Genomic DNA, 25,707 nt, shown 5'->3' with positions numbered 1-25,707 from the left:
CATCTGTCCGAAAGCCATGTTTCAGAAAAGCAGAGACTATTGTAGTTACAGTCCCATTGAAAGCAAATTCGCAATTGGAGGTCATCCATCTTATTATCAAGATTATCTATTGGCCAAAAGATTGGAGGGAAGAGGTGGCCAGTTTTCCCTTAATCTCGCCAGGGCTCCATCTCCTGCCTCTTTCGCCGGCCATTCCTCGTGTAGCCCGAAAATGAGGTCAGAATGACAGAGCCCAGAGCAGATGAGTCAAAGTTGAAGCCAGAATTGAGGTTAGTAACTGACAATGTGATGTTCAAAAGTTATCAATCATAAGTGATAACGGATACATTTAGTACAAAAAAAGACTGCAGCCATACAGTATGGTGCCATCTTCATGACTCCCATCATGAACCACTAAGGGGTGCTAAACACCAAGCACACGATGTAGTAGAGATGTCAGTTAAAAATAAATACATTTATTGCAGTTTCAGAGCAGCATATCACTTAACATTAAACATTTAGAATAAAGTTAAATAAAATAATATTAATGATCTGGGGTGAAAACAATGTGTAAACATTCAGGACTAGGCAGTAGCCTATTGATAGCTTTTCGCACATTATCGGAAAATATCTGTTTCGTTCCACAGAAAAAGTGCCTTTTGCATCTCTTGAAAGTCCAATATATTAAACTTGACTGCTGACATGCAAAACATTTTGGGGCCCATATAAAACATGCGACCAATGACAAAAAAAAAAATACAGAAATATCATTTGAGTGGATTTTCTGTTTAAGTAGAAATTGTGCACCAATATTGTATTTTAGAAGTCTGTTATATTAAATTAAGTTCTCTTTCATGGAGAATAAAATAATTCCTATTTTTAATGAGTAAAGACCTGCTAAAGTGCCAAAATTCAGCATTTTGATGTCCCTCCATGCACCCTCAGTGACTTCTAGGAAGATTTTAACCAACATTTCACCATCATTGTAAAGCCCTAGTTACTGTTGCTTTGATAGCCATTTCTGAATATGATTTATTTCATGGATTAGTGATTCATTTATCTATCCCTCATTTTAAGGTCAACCCTGTTACATGAACTGAGCTCTTGTTTTAATGAAACTAATCATTTTTTATTCTAATGAAACATTGAAAATCTAATAGTAAAATCATACTGTAAAAGCAGGTGAGCTGGTTCTATTCTTTTTTGCCATTTTCTGGTGTTTTGTAGTGAAACTGAGCAGGTCGAGCATAACAAGTCAACCCTGCTACCCATAGATACAGGCTAGAAAATGTTAAGGATAAAAAAATGGTGAAGCTTGCATTCAATTGCCACTCCCTGTTGCACACCACGAACTTCCATTCCCCCTGTCACAACGACATTAATGGCTGATATAGGATGACATCGTCAACCCTGTTACTATATTGGGAACTTAATAAGCTCTTACTATAATCATTTGTAGATTCAACACCTCTTGATGGGAAAACGTGTTTTAAAAAAGTTGAACGTGCCATTTATGATAGAATGTTAAAATTGTGACAAATTTGTTGACCAAGTAACTTATCTAAAAAAGGCACCGAATTGGTATTAGCAGAACCCTGATTTACCCAAATCAAGGTTTGGCTGCCACTTCACACTTAGACTTGGAGATGCTTTACTCAGTAAAAATCTAAAATAAAGAAAAAAAAACAAATCTACATGTTCATTAAAGTTCTGATTCAATCGAGTTTTGGTGAACAACGATGTACCACTGTTCGTCCTGAGACAGTGGTGGTGTTGAAACATGGTCATGTTCATTAGGGTACACAACAGAAAACAAAAATGAGTGTGACATATTGGACAAATCCAGGAAGCCCTTCCGTTACATTACATTTTCTTCTGTTTGGTGCCTAATGAACACTGCCATGGACTGCCATCTGAGTGGTCTGTTGAGTCCACAGTAATATAAATGTCACTGGAGTGTCTTCAGGTGAGGCTGTTTTCCTCTAACCCTAGCGAGAAGATACTGCAGCAGTCTCCACCTCCGTATCTGTCCCTGGACCTGACCCGAGAATCTTCTCTACTATGGATGGTGTTGGACTCCTGCCAGCTCCCTCGTTTTGAACTGCCTCTGGAAGAGCTGAGGAATAAAGCACAAACAAGGGTTGATCACAAACCACACAAAGAGAGCCTTACAGCGGAGAAGGTGAAAAGCTTCAAGTTCTTCGGAGTACAAATCACTGACATTCTGAAATTGTCCACTCACACAGTGTGGTGAAGGCACAATAGCGCCTCTTCAACCTTAGGAGACTGAAGACATTTGGCTTTGCCCCCAAGACCCACACACAGTTATACAGATGCACCATTGAGAGCATCCCGTTGGGCTGTATTACTGCAACCGGTCAGCCCAATGCATCACCGAGAGCACACTGCCTGCCCTTCAGGACATCTACAGCACCCAGTGTCACAGGAAGGCCAAGAAGATCATCAAGGACCTCAGTCACCTGAGCACGGCTTGTTCACCCCGCTATCATCAGAAGGCGAGGTCAGTACAGGTTCATCAAAGCTAAATAGCCATCACTCGCCAGCCTCCACCAAGTACCCTGCCCTGAACTTAGTCACTGTCTAGCCGGCTACCACCTGGTTACTCATCCCTGCACCTTAGAGGCTGCTGCCTTCTGTACATAAAACATGGAACGCTGGTCACTTTAATAATGTTTATATACTGGTTTTACCACAGTCATGCAATCTCCATAGACAAACATTGGCAGTAAAATGGCCTTACTGAAGAGCTCAGCGACTTTCAACGTGGCACAGTCATAGGATGCCACCTTTCCAACAAGTCAGTTGGTCAAATTTCTGCCCTGCTAGAGCTTCCCGGTCAATTAAGTGCTGTTATTATGAAGTGGAAATGTCTAGGACCAACAATGGCTCAGCCACAAAGTAGTAGGCCACACAACCGCACAGAACAGGACCACCGAATGCTGAAGCGCGGTTTGTCATCGGTTGCAACCCTCACTACAGAGTTGCTGGTACTAATGTTTCTATATTTCTTAATTCCATTTTTTACTTTAGATTTGTGTGTATTGTTAGATAGTACTGCATTATTGGAACTAGGGAGACGAGCATTTCGCTACACCCGCAATTACACCTGCAACCAAAAAAAATGTGATTTGTGATGATCAATATTCTATTGATTTACTTCCCAGCACTGGTTTAAGACACTGATTTAAATTTCAAGTGATTTATCACAGTTTATTCTGTTGTACTGAGCCATTTACTATACGTTCAATTTCTTATCTTTTATTATTTATTGTTGTTGCACTGTCGAGAAGGTACTTGCTAGTAATAATTATATTGGACGATGTACACCATGCGTATCCCATATATATACAACTAATAAAACTTGAAACACGTATCAAAAACTTCAAATGACTGCCTATGACAATAGCAAGCTGGGATGGAGCACCTGCTGCTGTCTGGTATGAGGCGTAGTGTGTGGTAGAGATCAGCTGTGGAGGGCATGCCAGCGACAGCTTTAGGAGTGGAGAACGCAGCGTATGTCCGGGATTTGGTCAGCCTGGCTGGAGTGGAGGGGATCCTCATATCGGGCTCACTACCTAGAAAGGAAAACACAATTATGACCAACCATGCATAAAAGAAACCACACATTAGAATATTAATGTACTTTTTAAAATTATTATTTTTAAATACCGCAGCATAAATATACAACGTACTAGTTGATAAGGCATGTTGAGTTTCTGATGCAGAATGTCTTTTTCGGTCCACAAATGGAGTCATGTTCAAAAACTGATTCTTGAGCCACGAGGCACGGTCTTCCTCGAAAGCCCTTTTCTGTGAAAACAAAATTGACAAAACAGGGCTAAGATGCAGTTAAAGTTCCAATGCAGACTTTAAAAAAATGTTCACTCAATTATTAAAAATGGTCAAAAAGAAGCATTTCTCAAGCAAGAATTTCGCTAGGACTGTCTGCATGGTCTGAGTAAGGAGTGGAAAACTGAAAACTAGCTGTTATTTGCAGTTTTGAAACTTTTATTGGTTTATTACCTGGTGATTACACCATCCTACCAAAACAGGCTGAAATTTCAGGTGGTCTTTTCATACAGCTCTTACACTAAAAGGGCATCACAATTTTACAGTATTATTCCAACTAGGGCTGTTAAGTGGCCGTATTACTGCCACACCAGCGGTCACGAGTCATGATGGCAGTTCAATTCCACTTGACCATTTTGTCACGGTAATTAGGCTTTTCCAAGCTTCCGATGCTGCAGATGGTCATTAGTAGCCTACCAAACTTGCCATTTGCCTGGTACTCAGCACTCCATTGTCCCTCTTATCACTCTGACGTCAATGCAAATGTTATCGAAAATCGAATCAAAACACTTGAGCCCATGAGCTCATGTTGCACAACATTTCTATAGGCAATTGTGAGAAAACCAAATGATGGACTCTATTAAAAAAAGGATCACAGCAGCTTCTATAGGCTAGGCCTACTATAATTATTTCTCAACTTTCTTAATATTAAGCACATTGCTTCTCTTTACATTACGGCCACACAAATGGGATGCCGCTGGGGAATTCGATACATTATCAAGTGCTTGTCAAATTGTGAATGAGAGACTGATGAAGTATGAACAGCCGGCACTAAAAACAAAATCAGAGCTTATGCCTTTCAAGCTACTTTTTTTTCAAATCCTCATTAGAGTCGCATCATGCAACCTTACAATGTATTAAACATCAAGATATATAGCCCAACGTTTGTAGAACTACTAAAGTTACATTAACTCAATGAAGCATATATATATAGGAGTACCTATGTCTTTGGTTAACCGCTCAACACAATAGCTGCATGTGTGCACTCAAATCATTGAGAAAATATGATTTATATTTTATTCAGCCATGTTCAATTGTATTCTTCATACTATAATGCCAAGGAATTCTAAGCAAATCGTGTCTGCTAAATTAACTAGTGGAGCCCACAGCCATTTGGCATAGCCAGATCAGGACAATGCTATTCTGTTCTTCTGAAAGACATTTTCTTCATATCATGATTCTTTAGACTTGTCTAAAATAAAGTACTTTATTGTGATGGTGTAGGTTATATTACATGGATTTATTAGACTTTAAATTTTTTTTAACTGTTCCAAAGGTCTGCATAAGTGGCTTGTAAGCTATGTGTGGAAGCCACGAGATGCTAAATGTGTTTGGTAACTTCTTGGTGACAGGGGGAAGTATTCTCACGTCCGGATGAAATGCATGCCCAAATTCAACTGCCTGCTACTCATCCCCAGAAGATATGCATATTATTAGTAGATTTGGATAAAAAACACTGAAGTTTCTAAAACTGTGAATCTTGTCTGAGTATAACAGAACTTACGTAGCAGGCGAAACCCCGTGGACAAACCATTCAGATTTGAAAAAAGATCATTTTTAGGTCACTCTTTTCAATGAGTTTTCATTGGGAACCCAGATTTCTAAGGGACCTTCTTGCACTTCCTACCGCTTCCACTGGATGTCACCAGTCGTTAGAAATTTGAGGTTTTTCCTTTGTGTAATGAAGCAGCCCTGTTCAAAACGAGGGTCACTTAGTGTACTGATAGAGGCGCGTGACCAGAAATGTAGCGTCAGTTTGCTTTCTTCCTGTATTTAACACAGATCATCCAGTCATCAATTTTATCGATTATTTACTTTAAAAAATACCTAAAGTTGTATTACAAAAGTAGTTTGAAATGTCTTGGCAAAGTTTACAGGTAACTTTTGAGATATTTTGTAGTCACATTGCGCAAGTTGGAACCAGTGTTTTTCTGGATCAAACTAGCCAAATAAATTGACATTTTGGATATATATCGACGGAATGAAGCGAACCAAAAGGACCACTTGTGATGTTTATGGGACATATTGGAGGGCCAACAAAAGAAGCTCGACAAAAGGCATGATTTATATTCTTATTTCTGTGATTTGTGTCGAGCCTGCAGGGTTGAAATATGCTTTCTCTTTGTTTACGGAGGTGCTATCCTCAGATAATAGCATTGTTTGCTTTCGCCGAAAAGTATTTTTGAAATCTGATATGTTGGCTGGATTCACAACAAGTGTAGCTTTAATTTGGTGTGTGATTTCATGAAAGTTCGATTTTTATAGTAATTTATTTGAATTTGGCGCTCCGCATTTTCACTGGCTTTTGGCCAGGTGGGACACTAGCGTATCCCAGAGAGGTTAATTAACAGTCAGTTATGTGCTTGACAATCTCCAGCGGACAACATGCATTGACCACCACAGCCCTGATTTCAACCTCATCAACTCAGCAAAAAGAAACCTCCTCTCACGGTCAACTGTGTTTATTTTCAGCAAATTTAACATGTGTAAATATTTGTATGAACATAACAAGATTCATGAGGCAAACTGAACAAGTTCCACAGACATGTGACTAACAGAAATGGAATAATGTGCCCCTGAACAGGGGAGGGGGGGGGGTCAAAATCAAAAGTAACAGTCAGTATCTGGTGTGGCCACCAGCTGCATTAAGTACTGCAGTGCATCTCCTCCTCATGGACTGCACCAGATTTACCAGTTCTTTTTTTTTAACCCCTTTTCTCTCCCCAATTTCGTGGTATCCAATTGGTAGTAGTTACAGTCTTGTCTCATCACTGCAACTCCCGTACAGACTTGGGAGAAGCAAAGGTTAAGAAGCCATGCGTCCTCTGAAACACAACCCAACCAGCCGCACTGCTTCTTGACACAACGCACATCCAACCCGGAAGCTAGCCGCACCAGTGTCGGAGAAAACACAGTACACCTGGCGACCTGGTCAGCGTGTACTGCGCCGGGCCCGCCACAGGTGTCGCTAGTGCACGATGAAACAAGGATATCCCTGCTGGCCAAACCCTCCCTAACCCAGATGACTCTGGACCAATTGGGATTGAGGGATTGAGATCCGGGCTCGCCGCTGGAAATGTTAGAACACTGACATTCCGGTCTTGCAGGAAGTCACGCACAGAACGAGCAGTAGGGCTGGTGGCATTGTCATGCTGGAGGGTCATGTCAAGATGAGCCTGCAGGAAGGGTACCACATGAGGGAGGAGGATGTCTTCCCTGTAACGCACAGCGTTGAGGTTGCCTGCAACGACAAGCTCAGTCCGATGATGCTGTGACACACCGCCCCAGACCATGACGGATCCTCCACCTCCAAATTGATCCCGCTCCAGAGTACAGGCCTCGGTGTAACGTTCATTCCTTCGACGATAAACGCAAATCCGACCATCACCCCTGGTGAGACAAAACCGCGACTTCAGTGAAGGGCACTTTTTGCCAGTCCTGTCTGGTCCAGCGACGGTGGGTTTGTGCCCATAGGCGGAGTTGTTGCCGGTGATGTCTGGTGAGGACCTGCCTTACAATAGGCCTACAAGCCCTTAGTCCAGCCTCTCTCAGCCTATTGCGAACAGTCTAGGCACTGATGGAGGGATTGTGCGTTCCTGGTGTAACTCGGGCAGTTGTTGTTGCCATCCTGTACCCGTCCCGCAGGTGTCCTGTTCAGATGTACCAAATCCTGAGCAGATGTTACGTGATCTGCCACTGTGAGGACGATCAGCGGTCCATCCTGTCTCCTTGTAGCGCTGTCTTAGGCGTCTCACAGTACGGACATTCTAATTTATTTCCCTGGCCACATCTGCAGTTCTCCTGCCTCCTTGGCACGTTGACACAGATGAGCAGGAGAACTGCAGATGGCACAATTGACACAGATGAGGCATGTTGACACAGATGAGTAGGGACCCTGAGCATATTTCTTTTGGTGTTTTTCCAGAGTCAGTAGAAAGGCCTCTTTAGTGTCCAAAGTTTTCATAACTGTGACCTTAATTGCCTACCGTCTGTAAGCTGTTAGTGTCTTAACGACCGTTCCACAAGTGCACATTCTTTAATTGTTTATGGTTCATTGAACAAGCAGTGTATAAACCCTTTACAATGAAGAGCTGTGAAGTTATTTGGATTTTTACTAATTATCTCTGAAAGACAGGGTCCTGAAAAAGGAATGTTTCTTTTTATGCTGAGTTTAGTATGGATATACATACAACACAGAAAAAAAATTATTTGACTGTACTGGGCCTTTAAGTGACCAATCTTGGCCAAATAATTTTTCCATCTTGAGAACTTTCCAAAAACAAAAATGGATACCTCATATCCGAGGCGAATGGCAGCTTCAGTGAAGTTCTCCCTCTCCGTCTCAAAGTTCTTCCTTTGCTCATCAAAGAGCCTCCACTCCTCTTTGAGACGCTCCTTCTCCTCCAGAGTGTAGCAGTCATTCAGAAGAGCAGCAGTCTCATCATCATAGCAGGGAGAGTTTAACTGCTGCTGCTCACACACGGACAAACACAAGGAAGAGGAAACAGACATAACATTTGACTGAATAACTCCTGTAAGTGTCTATTAGACTAACCTCATCCCCAGGGCATTGCACACAGCACATAAGTCTGGGGCGTATTCATTACACCAACTCTGTTGCAAAACCTTTCCTAAACAGAAGCTAATGAAATAGAGGGACCTACCCGAATTTGTCCAATACTAACTCATTTAGTGAAGCCCCAAAATTGCCCTACCTGTAAGCCTGTGTTTCAGACATAAGTGGATGGCAGGCAAATGTTCTACTTTTAAACTCCCAAGAAACAAAGAGATCTTCTGTTGACGGACAATTAATCTTGATGGTTGTACAGTCATCTCAAATAAAACTGAAGGACCTCGGCGTTACTCTGGACCTTGATCGCTCTTTTGACGAACATATCAAGACTGTTTCAAGGATAGCTTTTTCCATCGATTGCAAAAATCAGAAACTTTGTCCAAAAATGATGCAGAAAAATGGATCCATGCTTTGGTCATTTCTAGGTTAGACTACTGCAATGCTCTACTTTCCGGCTACCCGGAAAAAGCATGAAATAAACTTCAGTTATTCTAGCAGCCATGTTTAGCACTCTTGACTAGAACCCCAAAATGTGATCATATTACTCCAGTGCTAGCCTCCTTACACTGGCTTCATGTCAAGGCATTGCTGATTACAGTTTTACTGCTAACCTACAAAGCACTACCTATCTTTCAGATTTGGTCCTGCCGTACATACCTACACGTACGCTATGGTCACAAGACGCAGGCCTCATTGTCCCTAGAATTTCTAAGCAAAAGGCTGGAGGCAGGGCTTTCTCCTATAGAGCTCAATTTTCATGGAATGGTGTGCCTAACCATGTGAGACACAGTCTTTATTGAAGAGTCATCTCTTCAGTAGGTTGAGTGTAGTCTGGCCCAGGAGTGTGAAGGTGACCGGAAGGGCACTGGAGCAACGAACCACCTTTGCTGTCTCTGCCTGGCCGGTTCCCCTCTCTCCACTGGAATTCTCTGCCTCAAACCCTATTAAAGGGGCTGAGTCACAAGCTTACTGGTGCTCTTCCATGCCATCCCTAGGAGGGATGCATCACTTGAGTGGGTTGAGTCACTGACATGATCTTCCTGTCCGGGTTGGCGCCCACCCTTGGGTTGAACCATGGGGGAGATCTTTGTGGGCTATCCTCGACCTTGTCTCAGGATGGTAAGTTGGTGGTTGAAGATATCCCTCTAGTGGTGTGGGGGCTGTGCTTTGGCAAAGTGGGTGGGGTAATATCCTACCTGTTTGGCCCTGTCCGGGGGTATCTTCGGACAGGGCCAGTACTTCCGACCCCTCCAGTCTCAGCCTCCAGTATTTATGCTGCAATAGTTTGTGTCGGGGGGTCAGTCTGTTATATCTGGAGTATTTCTCCTGTCTTATCCGGTGTCCTGTGTTAATTTAAGTATGCTCTCTCTAATAGTAGAAGGAGAGATAAAAATATAAAAATCGGCAATGAAAAGCCAACTGACATTTACTCCTGAGATGCTGACCTGTTGCACCCTCGACAACCACTGTGATTATTATTACTTGACCCTGCTGGTCATCTATGAACATTTGAACATCTTGGCCATATTCTGTTATATAGTCGCCACCCGGCACAGCCAAAAGAGAACTGGCCACCCCTCAGCCTGGTTCCTCTCTAGGTTTCTTCCTAGGTTCTGGCCTTTTTCCTAGCCACTGTGCGTCTACACCTGCATTGCTAGCTGTTTGGGGTTTTAGGCTGGGTTTCTGTACAGCACTTTGTGACATCAGTTGATAAGGGCTTTATAAATAAATTTGATTGAAATTTGATTTTAGTTGCAAAAATGTTTGAGCTAATGATTACACCCCTGGTACATCAATGGTTCAAAGTCGGCCTTAGTGGGTTGGGAGTGACCTTACTGAGTAAAGTGTCAATTTAATTTTAGCGAATGACACAACTGCAAGGTGTGGTTCTGTGCTTGTGGTGTGCTAGCGTACGGGGGAGGGTTAGGGGGAAGGTGTTGTGGGAGATGATTGGTTGGTAGATTAAGCCAATGCATATGCACCAGGACGTTCTCCCGCCCTTTCTGTATTCTCTAACGAAGGCCAAGTTCGACGCGTTGGTCCACCAGACCCTTCACACATTTGGTCGTAAGTGTCTGGGAACAAGATTAGTAAGGCTCAAATTCAAGGCAATAAAACCAAATGTACTATAGATATTTGTAGCTCGGTTTGAAAAGAGAGCCTTGGGTTGTGATGTGGGTCTTACTAACCTGTAGGAGCTGCTGCTGTGTCTGGATGAAATCTTTACACTGCTGGACCTCCAGTCTCATCCTCTCCATCTCCTCCTCATGGATCTGTCTGGGGACCAGCTCTTTACCAGCACGCTGCTGGCTCTGCTGCACCAGGGAGGCTGATGACACAACACATTCTGATCAACGGTGAAGAAATATTGAATGTTTTGGCAGCAGAATAGTTTCAAATGCCACAGTACTGGTAGTGATTATAAATTGATTGTCATACAGTACCTGCATGTAAGAATATTTTGAAGATAAATACACAATGCAGAGGACTAAAGGTCAAGAGTACTAACAATCAATGGAAACAGTAGTTTTTCCTGTAATAGGGAATTAATGATCAATGGGTCAGCGACACGTGAGGAATTTGTCAAGGCAGTGAGCCTGAAACAGGATACTTGTTATTTGGCCATTGGCCCAGTTTTATTGCAAGGACTTCTAATTGGTCAACCACAGGCTAGGATTATAAAACTACATCCGGTCACTTTGTTCTGTGCAGAGAATCACTGAGGACAGATCTGATTTATCCTCTTTGAATAAACCAATTTTTCTCCCCCCGATTTGCTTTGGGGTCTGTTATTGAAGAGTAACAACTGCTAACACTTGGTGCCTTGACGCGGATGAATTGGTCTTGAGTACGGAAAAACTCAACTGTGTGTTTATACAGGGAAAGAGAGGGCTGAGCACAACCCACAGGATTCAACTCTTAATCTCCTGATTGACTGCTAATATATTGTTGGGTGAGTCTAGACCGATATCATTTAAAAGAACCAAATTAGGTTAAAATTAGTGCATGCAATGAGTGATACACATCTGTGATGTACAAGGTTTGGGTCCTTTGCTCTAGGTTTGTTAAATCTCTATTATAGGGATTCAAGTCCTCTATTAAAAAAGTGTGAGTCCTTTTTGTGAAACCTTTTTGCATAGAAGTGAGTTGCTAGTTGAGTAGCAATGTTTACACGTGTGGGTAATATAAAAGACTTCAATGTTTTGAAGTAAACAAGTTATTGGTAACCAGGCCCTACAGAAACAATGTGTTTGAGAAGGAAGTCAGAAGTTTACATACACCTTAGCCAAATACATTTAAAATCAGTTTCACAATTCCTGACATTTAATCCTAGTAAAAATGTCCTATCTTAGGTCAGTTAGGATCACCACTTAATTTTAAAGAACGTTAAATATCAGAATAATATTAGAGAGAATGATTTATTTAAGCTTTTATTTATTTCAACACATTTCCAGTGGGTCAGAAGTGTACATATACTCAATTAGTATTTGGTAGCGTTGCGTTTAAATTGTTTAACTTGAGTCAAATATTTTGGGAAGCTTTCCATAAGCTTCCCACAATAAGCTGGGTGAATTTTGGCCCATTCCTCCTGACAGAGCTTGTGTAACTGAGACAGGTTTGTAGGCCTCCTTGCTCGCACACACTAAGTTCTGCCCACGGATTTTCTATAGGATTGAGGTCAGGGCTTGCGATGGCCACTCCATTACCTTGGCTTTGTTGTCCTTAAGCCATTTTGCCACAACTCTGGAAGTATGCTTGGGGTCATTGTCCATTTGGAAGACCCATTTGCCACCAAGCTTTAACTTCCTGACTGATGTCTTGATGTTGCTTCAATATATCCACATAATTTTCCTACCTCATGATGCCATCTATTTTGTGAAGTGAACCAGTCCCTCCTGCAGCAAAGCACCCCACAACATGTTGCTGCCACCCGTGCTTCACGGTTGGGATGGTGTTCTTCGGCTTGCAAGCATCCCCCTTTTTTCACCAAACATAACAAAGGTCATTATGGCCAAACAGTTCTATTTTTGTTTCATCAGACCAGAGGACATTTCTCCAAAAAGTACGATCTTTGTCCCCATGTGCAGTTGAAAACCGTAGTGTGGCTTTTTTATGGCGGTTTTGGAGCAGTGGCTTCTTCCTTGCTGAGAGGCAAGTCGTTTTACTGTGGATATAGATACTTTTGTACCCGTTTCCTCCAGCATCTTCACAAGGTCCTTTGCTGTTGTTCTGGGATTGATTTGCACATTTCCCACCAAAGTACTTTCATCTCTAGGAGACAGAACGCGTCTCCTTCCTGAACGGTATGACAGCTGCGTGATCCCATGGTGTTTATACAGATGAACGTGGTACCTTCAGGCATTTGGAAATTGCTCCCAAGGATGAACCAGACTTGTGGCAATCCACAATGTTTGAGGTCTTGGCTGATTTCTTTTGATTTTCCCAAGCAAAGAGGCACTGAGTTTGAAGGTAGGCCTTGAAATACATCCACAGGTACATCTCCAATTGACTCAAATTATGTCAATTAGTTTATCAGAAGCATCTAAAGCCATGGCATCGTTTTCTGGAATTTTACAAGCTGTTTAAAGGCAATTTAGTGTATGTAAACTCCTGACCCACTGGAATTGTGATACAGTGAAATAATGTCTAAACAACTGTTGTAGATGTCCTGACCAACTTGCCAAAACTATAGTTTGTTAACAAGAAATTTGTGGAGTGGTTGAAAAACGAGTTAATGACTCCAACCTAAGTGTATGTAAACTTCCGACTTCAACTGTATATAACCAGAGATATATATTATGCATCTTTTGAAGTTAATGTAATGCCATTTTTAAGTTGGAGAACCACTGGAGAAGGGCAGAACAGCTCCTCCGGATGTGAGCATGAAAAAGACATTAATGTCACGGTCTAGTGATAGGAAGAACCATTTCAAAGTGGAGAAGTGTAGGCAAGCAATAAAGAAATATTCTGTCATTGTTGACAAAGATGGAATCTGTCTGATCTACAACAAGCTTGGGGAAAATACAACCTTGAATATGTGGACATCTATAAGTACCTAGGTGTCTGGCTAGACTGTAAACTCTCCTTCCAGACCCATATCAAACATCTCCAATCGAAAATCAAATCAAGAGTCGGCGTTCTATTCCGCAACAAAGCCTCCTTCACTCACGCTGCCAAGCTTACCCTAGTAAAACTGACTATCATACCGATCCTCGACTTCGGCGATGTCATCTACAAAATTGCTTCCAACACTCTACTCAGCAAACTGGATGCAGTTTATCACTGTGCCATCCGTTTTGTCACTAAAGCACCTTATACCACTCACCACTGCGACTTGCACGCTCTAGTCGGCTGGCCCTCGCTACATACTCGTCGCCAGACCCACTGGCTCCAGGTCATCTACAAGTCCATGCTAGGTAAAGCTCCGCCTTATCTCAGTTCACGATGGCAAGACCCATCCGTAGCACGCGCTCCAGCAGGTGTATCTCACTGATCATCCCTAAAGCCAACACCTCATTTGGCTGCCTTTCGTTCCAGTTCTCTGCTGCCTGTGACTGGAACGAATTGCAAAAATCACTTCAAACATCTGCTATCTGAGCAGTTAACCGATCGCTGCAGCTGTACATCGGTAAATAGCCCACCCATTTTTACCTACCTCATCCCCATACTATTTTTATTTATTTACTTTTCTGCACACCAATATCTCTACCTGTACATGACCATCTGATCATTTATCACTCCAGTGTTAATCTGCAAAATTGTAATTATTCGCCTACCTCCTCATGCCTTTTGCACACAATGTATATAGACTCACTTTTTTTTTTTCCTACTGTGTTATTGACTTGTTAATTGTTTACTCCATGTGTAACTCTGTGTTGTCTGCTCACACTGCTATGCTTTATCTTGGCCAGGTTGCAGTTGCAAATGAGAACTTGTTCTCAACTAGCCTACCTGGTTAAATAAAGGTGAAATAAAAAAATAAAAATAAAGAGAACGTCTAACTCGTTGACAAAAACAAGATGGTCTAACTGTATTAGCCAAAGTAAGGAAGCGGGATGAGAAATGTCTTGATAAGCGTGATCAGACGTTGGAGAGATACAGATAGTTTGAGGGCTCTTTGTGAACAGATAAAAGAAGAAATTCAACAATTACAGGTGAGGGTCGTAAAAGCAGACGTGTAAGCGCTGTAAGAAACTACATCCTTATCATGGGTTACAGTTAATAGTTGATACCGGCTGGTCACTTTAAGGACTTTGTGAATGATTACCTTGACAATAGGACGATTTAATATTATTGTCTTGCAGACAATTGTTTATTTTGTGAGTTCTCTCCTAATACAGGATGTGGTAGGAATCGTAAGACATCATTCCACCTGTTAACACTTATTTTCTATAACTTTGTTTGAAATCTATTTCTTATTGTAACAAGAAGTAAAATATGCCCTTTGTGTTTAATCAATGGAAACAGTGGTTTTTCTGTAATAGGGAATTAATGATCAATGGGTCAGAGACATGGGAGGAATTTGTCAAGGCAGTTAGCCTGAAACCGGATACTTATTTGGCCAATGGCCCAGTTTTATTGTAAGGAATTATAATTGGTCAACCACAGGCTAGGGTTGGGTTATGAAACTACATCCTGTCACTTTGTTCTGTGAAGAGAATCACTGAGGACAGGGGAGAATTAAAATCTACCTCTCAGCATAACATCTATGATTTGTCCTCTTTGAATAAACCCATTTTTCTCCCCCTGATTTGCTGTGCAATTGAAGAGTAACATCAACTGCTAACATACAACACCAGTTAATTCCCAGAGAAAACCATTGATAACAATAAATCTATAACTCAGTGGTTAACTTCTTTGGTAATATGGGTGATGTGATGATGTCTGTACCCTGGCTGTCCAGTCTCTCCATGTGGCTCTTCAGTCTCCTCCATTGCTGCCGGATGCTATTGGTCAGCTGCTCCCGGGCGTGTTCACATGACTGGTCCAGGGTCTCTCTACTGCAGTCGCCAACCTCCTTATCCCTGTCGGAGCCGGCCTGAAGGCACAACAATGAACAATGTTAACCAGATGTCACTCCCATACTTAATGTAAAGTGCATAGAGATCTTGTAAGAGTATTATCAAAATGTATTAGGTCTTGCATCTACAGTGAGCTCCAAAAGTATTGGGACAGCGATACATCTTAATGTTTTGGCTCTGTACTCCAACACTTTGGATTTTAAATTATACAACGGCTATAAGGTTCAAGTGCAGACATTTTTAATTCAAGTTTCTTCATACATATCAGGTGAACCATTTAGAAATTACAACACTTTTTGTACAAAGTCCATCATAGGGGACTAAAAGAATTTGAACAAATCACATATTTATATTAGTAGTCAAAAGTTTAGTATTTGTTCCCAAATTCCTAGCACGCAATGATTAGATGAAGACTGTCACTACAAACTTGTTGGATGCATTTGCTGTTTGTTTTGGTTGTGTTTCATATTATTTTGTGCCCAATAGAAATGGCAAATAACATGTCATTTTGGAGTCCCTTTTATTGTAAATAAGAATAGAATGTTTCTAAACAATTCTACATTCATGTGGATGCTACCATGATTGCAGATATGATAATTACTCTCAATCATTATCCAAAATGAATTCCGTAATCATGGTAACATCCACAATAATGTAGAAGTTTAGAAACATTCTATTCTTGTTTAAAATGTGTCACTGTCCCAATACTTTTGGAGCTCACTGTACTGTCACGTAGGGGACTTCTGGTACTCAGTTCTAGGCTGTCTTCCACATGGTCTCTGAAGCTGGAGCATGGTTTCCTAGGACTAGGACTCAGAATGGACACCATCTCCCACTTCATCTGCTGCAGCACCTTCTTCAGCTCAACGTTCTCCAGCATCAGGGTTCTATGACGAACCTCATAGTCACTCAGCAGGGACCTGTACATCTCCCCCTCATGTCTACAATAATGGCAAATAAACACACCCCCATCAAAGTGGCTTCTCCAAAGCCATGTAGGATTTGTTGCATCAAGAGTTGATGAATGCACTTAAAAACAGACATGGTTCAGTTTGAGGAGTATTGCTACCTGGCCTCGACCTTTCCAGTCTTCCATTGGCTTCTCTTCCCATCAGCCCGTCCCAAGTAGTTCAATACGTCAATCGCTAGTAGAGATAAAAAGAAAATGACGGACTTTTTATAAAGACAGATCGTTTTTCATGGGTGTTTATTTTTTATTTTTAAGATACTTGGTTGCAAAGATCCACATTTCCAACAACCTTTGGAATAAGGAGGAGGAAACTATGTCTTGAGAACATGGTCCAGCACCCCTACCAAGTTTCTTATCCCTCTTTTCCACCAGTAACTGGTTGAGGCGTTCTTTGAGTTTGGTGCTCTCCCTCTCCTTCCTCTTGGCATCATGGCTGTACTGAGAGGCTCTGCTGGCGATGATGCTCTGGAGCTTCTGCACCTGGGGTGTGTTCAGTAGGGAGAAAACATTTTGAAACTGGGAAGTACTACCTGAACTTGTCCAACATGAACACAATTTCCTGTTGCATAATGCTTTGCTACGGTGTGCCCTACTGAACACGACCCTGGTTTGACAGGCTCACACACTGAAACTACATTTCCCATGGATGATTGCAGTTAAATAAGCATATCATTAAATAGAGTGTAATGATTAACAATTTTATTACAAAGTCTACCTCATCTTTTTCAGTTTTAAGGCAGTTCTGCAGAGTCTTGATTTTGAGTTGCAGCTGCCTCTCTGCCTCGTGCAGTCCTGACGTCTCTCTTTTAGAGAGCTCCAGCTGATCCTGGGAACAAACACAAATGTACATGTAATGTCAACATTATATAGTCTAGTGTATGTGAATGTGCTCGCCTTGACTAAGACTAAGTTCTCCTATAAGCAGTAAACAAGCACCTTTCACCCAAGGACAATGAACTGTACATCGGAAACATAGTAAAATGAGTGTCAGTGTTGTTGCGGTAAACCCCCGTCTCAGTGTTTCTCCTATCATTCTATAGGTGCCCCCAACCTAGCTTTCTATTGACAATATGCACCCTTTCTGGAAAACGATGTATGGGAAAGACAGCCTGACCTTGAGTCTGGAGTTGGTGATCTGCAGGTGTTCCAGGGCGCTGGAGCTCTTCAGACTCTCCGCCTCCTGCTCCTGCAGGCAGTGTTGGCTGCGGCGCTGCATCTGGAGCAGCTCATACATGCTGTTCAGGGCTGGCACAGTGTTCAGCCCCCCGCTTACCTCTGGTGAGCTGGCCTCAATACATGCAGAGGAGAACCCCAGAGAGTCCATCTCCTGTACAAGGTCCCAAAAAGAGGGCAGACAAGTAGGTTAGCACTCAGAGGATTTAGTGCATGAGATAAATGAAGCTTCAGATACACAAAACCTCAACTCAAGTAGTGAAGAAGAATATTGATACCTGGCTATATAAACAAGCAAGCAGCACATTACACAATGCGACCTTCAGAGTATTGGGAAAGTATTGATATTCTAAATGTAACCTAAATAATAGCCATTTCAATGGTGCAGTACCTGATTAATGTAAGAGATACACCGGGGAACATTGTCCTCAGTGCAGAAGGCACTTAACACATTGTAGGAACTCTTGGACAGTGGCATGGTGGAGGAGTGCATTGTAGGAAGGTTGTTATGATGCCACGAGGGGGACATAGTCATTCTTGCTATGCCGGAGAGCTCATGGGTTTCTAAACATAGTAGGGAAATGCAGAGAACAACCAATTAATACATTAAGAGTTGACTCAGACTGGCTGACTAAGAGGTTTAAAACGTTCTAAAATTAGGTAACAAAAATGCATCCCATAAAATCAAACAATTCCCCCCAGAGACGCCATTTGAATTAACTTACCTACTGATGGCTCTATAGTTGCTGAAGTCCACTAGTTTTCCATGCCAACACAGCGTCAAGATAGTAGGGAGATCATCTGTGAGAGACCAACTGGAGGCTTCCCTCACTGGAACAGAATCCTAAAATAGAGCATCAAGCAGCAAGCCAATGACATAAGCGTCTAATGCAGGATAATCTGGGTCAATTCTTCAACACCATGCAGGATTAACCGTCATCTGTGTGACGTGCCAGCATGGGACGGGCTTTCAGGCCTTGTTACACTGGACTGTAGAGTGATACTTTGAGCTTGAGTAAAGAGGGTTTGCATGTTAACTTCAAATCAAATTTTATTTGTCACATACACATGGTTAGCAGATGCGAGTGTAGCGAAACGCTTGTGCTTCTAGTTCTGACCATGCAGTAATCTAACCTAACAATTTCACAACAACTCCCTTATATCACACACATGTGTAAAGGAATGAATAAGAATATGTCCATAAAAATATATGAATGAGCAACAGCCGAACGGCATAGGCAAGATGCAGTAGATGGCATAGTGTACAGTATATACTTATGAGATGAGTAATGTAGGGTATGTAAACATTATATAAAGTGGCATTGTTTAAAGTGGCTAGTGATACATTTATTACATAAATTTTTTCATTATTAAAGTGGCTAGAGATGGGTCAGGATGTTGGCAGCAGCCACTCAATGTTAGTGATGGCTGTTTAAGTCTGATGACCTTGAGATAGAAGCGTTTTTTCAGTCTCTCGGTCCCCGCTTTGATGCAGCTGTACTGACCTTGCCTTCTGGATGATAGTGGGGCGAACAGGCAGTGGCTCGGGTGGTTGTTGTCCTTGATGATGTTTTTGTCCTTCCTGTGACATCGGGTGCTGTAGGTGTCCTGGAGGGCAGGTATTTTGCCCCCGGTGATGCGTTGTGCAGACCTCAATACCCTCTGGAGAGCCTTACGGTTGTGGGCGGAGCAGTTGCCGTACCAGGCGGTGATACAGCCCGCCAGGATGCTCTCGATTGTGCATCTGTAAAAGCTTGAGGGTGTTTTTGGTGACAAGCCGAATTTCTTCAGCCTCCTGAGGTTGAAGAGGCGCTGCTGCGCCGCCTTCACCACGCTGTCTGTGTGGGTGGACCATTTTAGTTTGTCTGTGATGTGTACGCCGAGGAACTTAAAACTTTCCACCTTCTCCACTACTGTCCCATCGATGTGGATGGGGACTGCTCCCTCTGCTGCCTCCAGAAGTCCACAATCATCTCTTTTGTTTTGCTGACATTGAGTGTGAGGTTATTTTCCTGACACCACACTCCCAAGGGCCCTCCCCTCCTCCCTGTAGGCCATCTCATCGTTGTTGGTAATCAAGCCTACCACTATAGTGTCGTCTGCAAACTTGATGATTGAGTTGGAGGCGTGCATAGCCACGCAATCATGGGTGAACAAGGGGTACAGGAGAGGGCTCAGAACGCACCCTTGTGGGGCCCCAGTGATGAGGATCAGCGGGGTGGAGATGTTACCTACCCTCACCACCTGGGGGCGGCCCGTCAGGAAGTCCAGGACCCAGTTTCACAGGGCGTGTTGAAGGTACTATGGTGTTAAATGCTGAGCGGTAGTCGACAAATAGCATTCTTACATAGATATTCCTCTTGTCCAGATGGGTTAGGGCAGAGTGATTGCGTCGTCTGTGGACCTATTAGGGCAGTAAGCAAATTGGAGTGGGTCTAGGGTGTCAGGTAGGGTGGAGGTGATATGGTCCTTGACTAGTCTCTCAAAGCAATTCATAAAGAAGGAAGTGAGTGCTACGGGGCGATAGTAATTTAGCTGTTACCTTTGCTTTCTTGGGAACAGGAACAATGCAAGCTAGCAACTTACCTTGGCTTACTGCATTCACGTAACAGGCAGTCTCCTTGTGGAGTGCAATGAGAGAGAGGCAGGTCATTATTGCATTGGACTAGTTTACTGTAAGGGTGCAAGATTGGATCCCTCGAGCTGACAAGGTGAAAATCTGTCGTTCTGCCCCTGAACAAGGCAGTTAACCCACCGTTCCTAGGCAGTCATTGAAAATAATGTGTTCTTCACCGACTTTCCTAGTTAAATAAAATATATATTTATTAATGTATTTATTTTCTTTTTAAAACGGCGCCAAAATACTGATTTCCGATTGTTATGAAAACTTAATTAGGGTCTATTTCAAAATCGGCCATTCCGATTAAATCGGGCGACCTCTATTATAGAGCCATAAACCGTTTTGCCAACATGAGAGAGGATGGCATTGGCGGTCAACTAGTTTACAAGTAGGCACACACACACACACACACACAGAGACAGAGACCAGTACCATGGACAGCCACATGATATTTAGCAACATTGGACTGAAAAGTTTTTGGTCTCTACTTTTGTTTTCAGTGTACTAAACTAAGCATATATAACCTTGATTTGATCATGTTTAAAGGTTTAAAGTTGAAATGGTACAAAATTATTATTACTTTCAGTACAATATCATTCAAACCCAGACGACAGGGGCGAATTGTCCTCCGCCCTAAGGGACTCCCAGTCACGGCCGGATGTGATACAGCCTGGATTTGAACCAGGGACACTGAGATGGGACACTTTCTACTATTAAACTCGGACAAAACAGAGATGCTTGTTCTAGGTCCCAAGAAACAAAGAGATCTTCTGTTGAATCTGACAATTAATCTTAATGGTTGTACAGTCATCTCAAATAAAACTGTGAAGGACCTCGGCGTTACTCTGGACCCCGATCTCTCTTTTGAAGAACATATCAAGACCATTTCGAGGACAGCTTTTTTCCATCTACGTAATATTGCAAAAATCAGAAACTTTCGGTCCAAAAATGATGCAGAAAAATTAATCCATGCTTTTGTCACTTCTAGGTTAGACTACTGCAATGCTCTACTTTCCGGCTACCTGGATAAAGCACTAAATAAACTTCAGTTAGTGCTAAATACGGCTGCTAGAATCCTGACTAGAACCAAAAAATGTGATCATATTACTCCAGTGCTAGCCTCTCTACACTGGCTTCCTGTCAAAGCAAGGGCTGATTTCAAGGTTTTACTGCTAACCTACAAAGCATTACATGGGCTTGCTCCTACCTATCTCTCTGATTTGGTCCTGCCGTACATACCTACACGTACGCTACGGTCACAAGACGCAGGCCTCATTGTCCCTAGAATTTCTAAGCAAACAGCTGGAGGCAGGGCTTTCTCCTATAGAGCTCCATTTTTATGGAACGGTCTGCCTACCCATGTCAGAGACGCAAACTCGGTCTCAACCTTTAAGTCTTTACTGAAGACTCATCTCTTCAGTGGGTCATATGATTGAGTGTAGTCTGGCCCAGGAGTGGGAAGGTGAACGGAAAGGCTCTGGAGCAACGAACCGCCCTTGCTGTCTCTGCCTGGCCGGTTCCCCTCTTTCCACTGGGATTCTCTGCCTCTAACCCTATTACAGGGGCTGAGTCACTGGCTTACTGGGGCTCTCTCATGCCGTCCCTGCAGGGGGTGCGTCACCTGAGTGGGTTGATTCACTGTTGTGGTCATCCTGTCTGGGTTGGCGCCCCCCTTGGGTTGTGCCGTGGCGGAGATCTTTGTGGGCTATACTCAGCCTTGTCTCAGGATGGTAAGTTGGTGGTTGAAGATATCCCTCTAGTGGTGTGCGGGCTGTGCTTTGGCAAAGTGGGTGGGGTTATATCCTTCCTGTTTGGCCCTGTCCGGGGGTGTCCTCGAATGGGGCCACAGTGTCTCCTGAACCCTCCTGTCTCAGCCTCCAGTATTTATGCTGCAGTAGTTTGTGTCGGGGGCTAGGGTCAGTTTGTTATATCTGGAGTACTTCTCCTGTCCTATTCGGTGTCCTGTGTGAATCTAAGTGTGCGTTCTCTAATTCTCTCCTTCTTTCTTTCTCTCTCTCGGAGGACCTGAGCCCTAGGACCATGCCCCAGGACTACCTGACATGATGGCTCCTCGCTGTCCCCAGTCCACCTGGCCATGCTGCTGCTCCAGTTTCAACTGTTCTGCCTTACTATTATTTTACCATGCTGGTCATTTATGAACATTTGAACATCTTGGCCATGTTCTGTTATAATCTCCACCCGGCACAGCCAGAAGAGGACTGGCCACCCCACATAGCCTGGTTCCTCTCTAGGTTTCTTCCTAGGTTTTGGCCTTTCTAGGGAGTTTTTCCTAGCCACCGTGCTTCTACACCTGCATTGCTTGCTGTTTGGGGTTTTAGGCTGGGTTTCTGTACAGCACTTTGAGATATCAGCTGATGTACGAAGGGCTATATAAATAAACATTTGATTGATTTGATTGAGATGCAGTGCCTTAGACCACTGCGCCACTCAGGAGCCCAATAGCAGAGGCTGTGCCAAATTCCTTAAAATGACGTTGAGGCAGCTTATGGTAAAGAACATTAAATTCTCTAGTAACAGCGCTGGTGGACATTCCTGCAGTCAGAATGCTAATTGCACACTCCCTCAAAACTTGAGACTTCTGTGGCATTGTGTTGTATGACAAAACTGCACATGTAATGATCATGCCACACCTGTCCGGTGGATGGATTATCTTGGCAAAGTAGAAATTCTCACTAACAGGGTTGTAAACAAATTTCAGCAATTTGTTTGAGAAATTAGATTTTTATGGATATGGAACATTTCTGGGATCTTTTATTTCAGCTCATGAGGATCAACAATGTGTTAATATTTTTGTTCATTGTATGATATTTGCTTTGTGGACCTCACAGAACAGATGTTGCTTGCCTGTTTTGTGATGAAACAAACATATATGTAGTTACATTTATTCAACCACTGACTTATTTACATGCCTTATTGTTTATCACGGTGATGTTGGAATGGGAGCAAACAGTTATCACAACATAAGCTGTAATATTGTTTTTATACTGGCTTGGCTTCCTCAGTGATTTTACCCACACACCGCTGCTGATAGCACCGGAGTAGAAGGTAAATCGAGCCACAGTGGCAGAAGCTATGTGGTGTCCTTATTCATTTAACCAGGCTGCATTGGTCTCTTATCTGCACTCAACTTAAATGGGGGTTAGTGTTTCCCTATGTCACGCTTAACCAAAACAGGAGAGTTACAGAGCCACATCCACTCAATGTGCCTCCATCTGAATTTAGCTTTGGGACACAACCAATGATTTTGGACACAACATTGAGAGTCTGTATTAGTTAGTCCAACCAACACAGACTCCCGACGTTACGTCCCAAAATAAATCTGATTCTAATAAGAGCAGGCAACTGACAAGAAGCAAACATTTTAGTGTTGACAATAGCAGACATTGTGTGAGTATACCGTTATAGCCTAACGTTAGTATCAACACACCAAACTATATTTTCTTATCATTTTTTGAGATACTGCAAGTGAGATCAATAAACAGGAGGCTCAGTTGAAAACGTAGTCACACTCGCATGTAAACACTTAGCGAGATAACGTTAACTAGCTAGCAAATTAAGTTGGCGTCATATAAAGTTTGATTAACGTTAGCTAAAAGTTAACTCTGGAAACTACTACTAACGTTCGCTAATCTGTTCCGTTGGCGTTGTTGACCTGGCTGGTTTACCTAGCTCGCCAGGTAGAAAGCTACTACAGTATATATAGTTAGTTGCTGGAGTACTAGCAACTAACTAGGTTTTGATGAAACGTTGCAAAATATTTTTGTAGCTAACTAGCTAGGACTCTCTGTAACTCCCCATGGCTGGGTGCTGGTGTTTAGTGTGGATACTCACTTGATTTTGGGTCCGATGTGGAGTGAGGGATTATATTGTTTAGCCTGCGTGCCAATTCCAGAAGGCTACAATAGTTTTTATTTTTATTAAATAAGTGAAATCCGTCTCTATCGAGTTATAGTTAGCTAACTAAGTAGTTCTTAACCGTGAATGCCATATTAGCCCACATTGGCAAGATAGATTTTTTTTAAAGTCCTCCTCTTCTTGGCTTCAAAACAAACACCACCGTCATTGGCGGACGCGTTGTCAAGCAACCAGTATCAGTCCACTGTATTGGATCATGTGCACAACCGTCGTTCCTCTGACGGACTATTTATCCAAAGGTTAGGGCTATCTGGGATCCTTGGGAAGTCCCTACCCTAAACCCCGACTTTAACCCCTACACTAACCATATAACCATAACCTTTATCTTAACCCGTCATTCTAAATAAGGTCGTCATTGTAAATAAGAATGTGTTCTTAACTGACTTGCCAAGTTAAATAAAGGTTAAATAAATACAAATATATCCCTTACCTTTAACGTTTTAAATGTCAACTTCAATGGGGTGACTTCAGAGTTGGACGTTCTACGGACTCCCTTTACCATATATATATATATATACACCTGAGGCTATCACCAAAAAAAAATACAAATTCATGAAATGGTGTGCTCTTGTACCTTTGTCGACGTATCAGTCTATGTCAAAGATGTAGTTGCCAGGAGAGATGTTGCGTTTCCAGTAGAATTTCTGAGAGGGTCAGAGGGGTGTACTCCACCTCTATCTTCTCATATGCATGGTTCCCTGCTGTCGGGTTCTGCAGGTTTATGAACTGAAAATAGGAAAATTGTGTATAGTGAGACATCGTATGATTAACATATCATGCCCCAAGGGTCAATACTGGGCCCTCCTGTTCAGCTTGTACATTAATGATCTGCCTTCTGTCTGTACTGGGTCTGAAGTTCAAATGTATGCAGATGATAGTGATATATATGCATGCAAAGAGCAAACAACAAGCTGCACAAGAACTCACTACTGTAATGGTCCAGGTTACAAAGTGGCTCAGTGACTCGTGTTTGCATCTCAATGTGCATGGTCTTCACAAAGAGAGCAACCGATGCTACTGAGCCGGATGTCTATGTGTCAGGGGAGAAGCTTCAGGTGGTATCTGATTTTAAGGCACCTTTAGTCAATCTGCTTTCTCTGTGAGAGCTTCCCATGTCTGGAACACACTGTCATCAGACACAAGTAACTGCACCATCTATCACACTTTCACAAAAAACATGAAGACATGGCTAAAGGCCAATCAGATTTGTGAACATAATCCCTAGCTGTGTATTGCCGCTTTCCATGTTGTCTGTTGTCTGTAGCTTGTGAGGTGTGGAAACACTTTGTTGCTTTTATGGATTTTGTCTTGTTGCTTTTTGTGCTATGTTGTTCTGTCTGTATGCTATGTCTTGCTTGTTCTATGTTGCTCTGTGTGTGCTCACTGCTCATTGATTGTCTGTATTGTAATTGTTTTTAATAATCTGCCCAGGGACTGCAGTTGAAAATTAGCCAGCTGGCTAAAATTGGAATTTTTACATGAAATGTTGTTTAATGTGCACTGTCCCAGTAAAAATAAAAAATAAAAAAAATAATATAAACTCAACTCAACATATACAAACATG

General features: G+C 42.5%; 1 protein-coding gene across 1 annotated transcript; it reads right to left on the bottom strand.

The window, feature by feature from the left end:
• Positions 1–435: 435 nt before the first annotated feature.
• On the bottom strand, positions 436–24,334 carry LOC118374488 (afadin- and alpha-actinin-binding protein-like). Its single transcript, XM_035760909.2, has 14 exons — positions 24,060–24,334; positions 18,313–18,431; positions 17,979–18,151; positions 17,529–17,741; positions 17,130–17,240; positions 16,759–16,894; positions 16,514–16,589; positions 16,166–16,385; positions 15,314–15,461; positions 10,612–10,751; positions 8,143–8,319; positions 3,693–3,810; positions 3,425–3,575; positions 436–2,095 (listed from the first exon to the last, which is right to left on the bottom strand). The coding sequence occupies exons 3-14, from the start codon at positions 18,120–18,122 to the stop codon at positions 1,942–1,944; spliced, it is 1,788 nt and encodes a 595-aa protein (XP_035616802.1). The 5' UTR covers positions 18,123–18,151; positions 18,313–18,431; positions 24,060–24,334; the 3' UTR covers positions 436–1,941.
• Between the last annotated feature and the right edge of the window lie 1,373 nt (positions 24,335–25,707).

This window comes from Oncorhynchus keta, chromosome 23 (assembly GCF_023373465.1).
Source record: "Oncorhynchus keta strain PuntledgeMale-10-30-2019 chromosome 23, Oket_V2, whole genome shotgun sequence".
In the NCBI taxonomy this organism is placed as follows: domain Eukaryota; kingdom Metazoa; phylum Chordata; class Actinopteri; order Salmoniformes; family Salmonidae; genus Oncorhynchus; species Oncorhynchus keta.
The sequence above is the reverse complement of the archived record's forward strand: the minus strand, read 5'-3'. Positions and strand labels throughout refer to the sequence as shown.

Coding starts and splice junctions, on each gene's coding strand:
- LOC118374488 (XM_035760909.2), bottom strand. CDS start 18,122: ATGACTATGTCCCCCTCGTGGCATCATAACAACCTTCCTACAATGCAC. Junction 17,742..17,978: donor GTATCTCTTACATTAATCAG/GTACTGCACCAT, acceptor GACCTTGTACAG/GAGATGGACTCTCTGGGGTT. Junction 2,096..3,424: donor CTCATACCAGACAGCAGCAG/GTGCTCCATCCC, acceptor TTTATTCCTCAG/CTCTTCCAGAGGCAGTTCAA.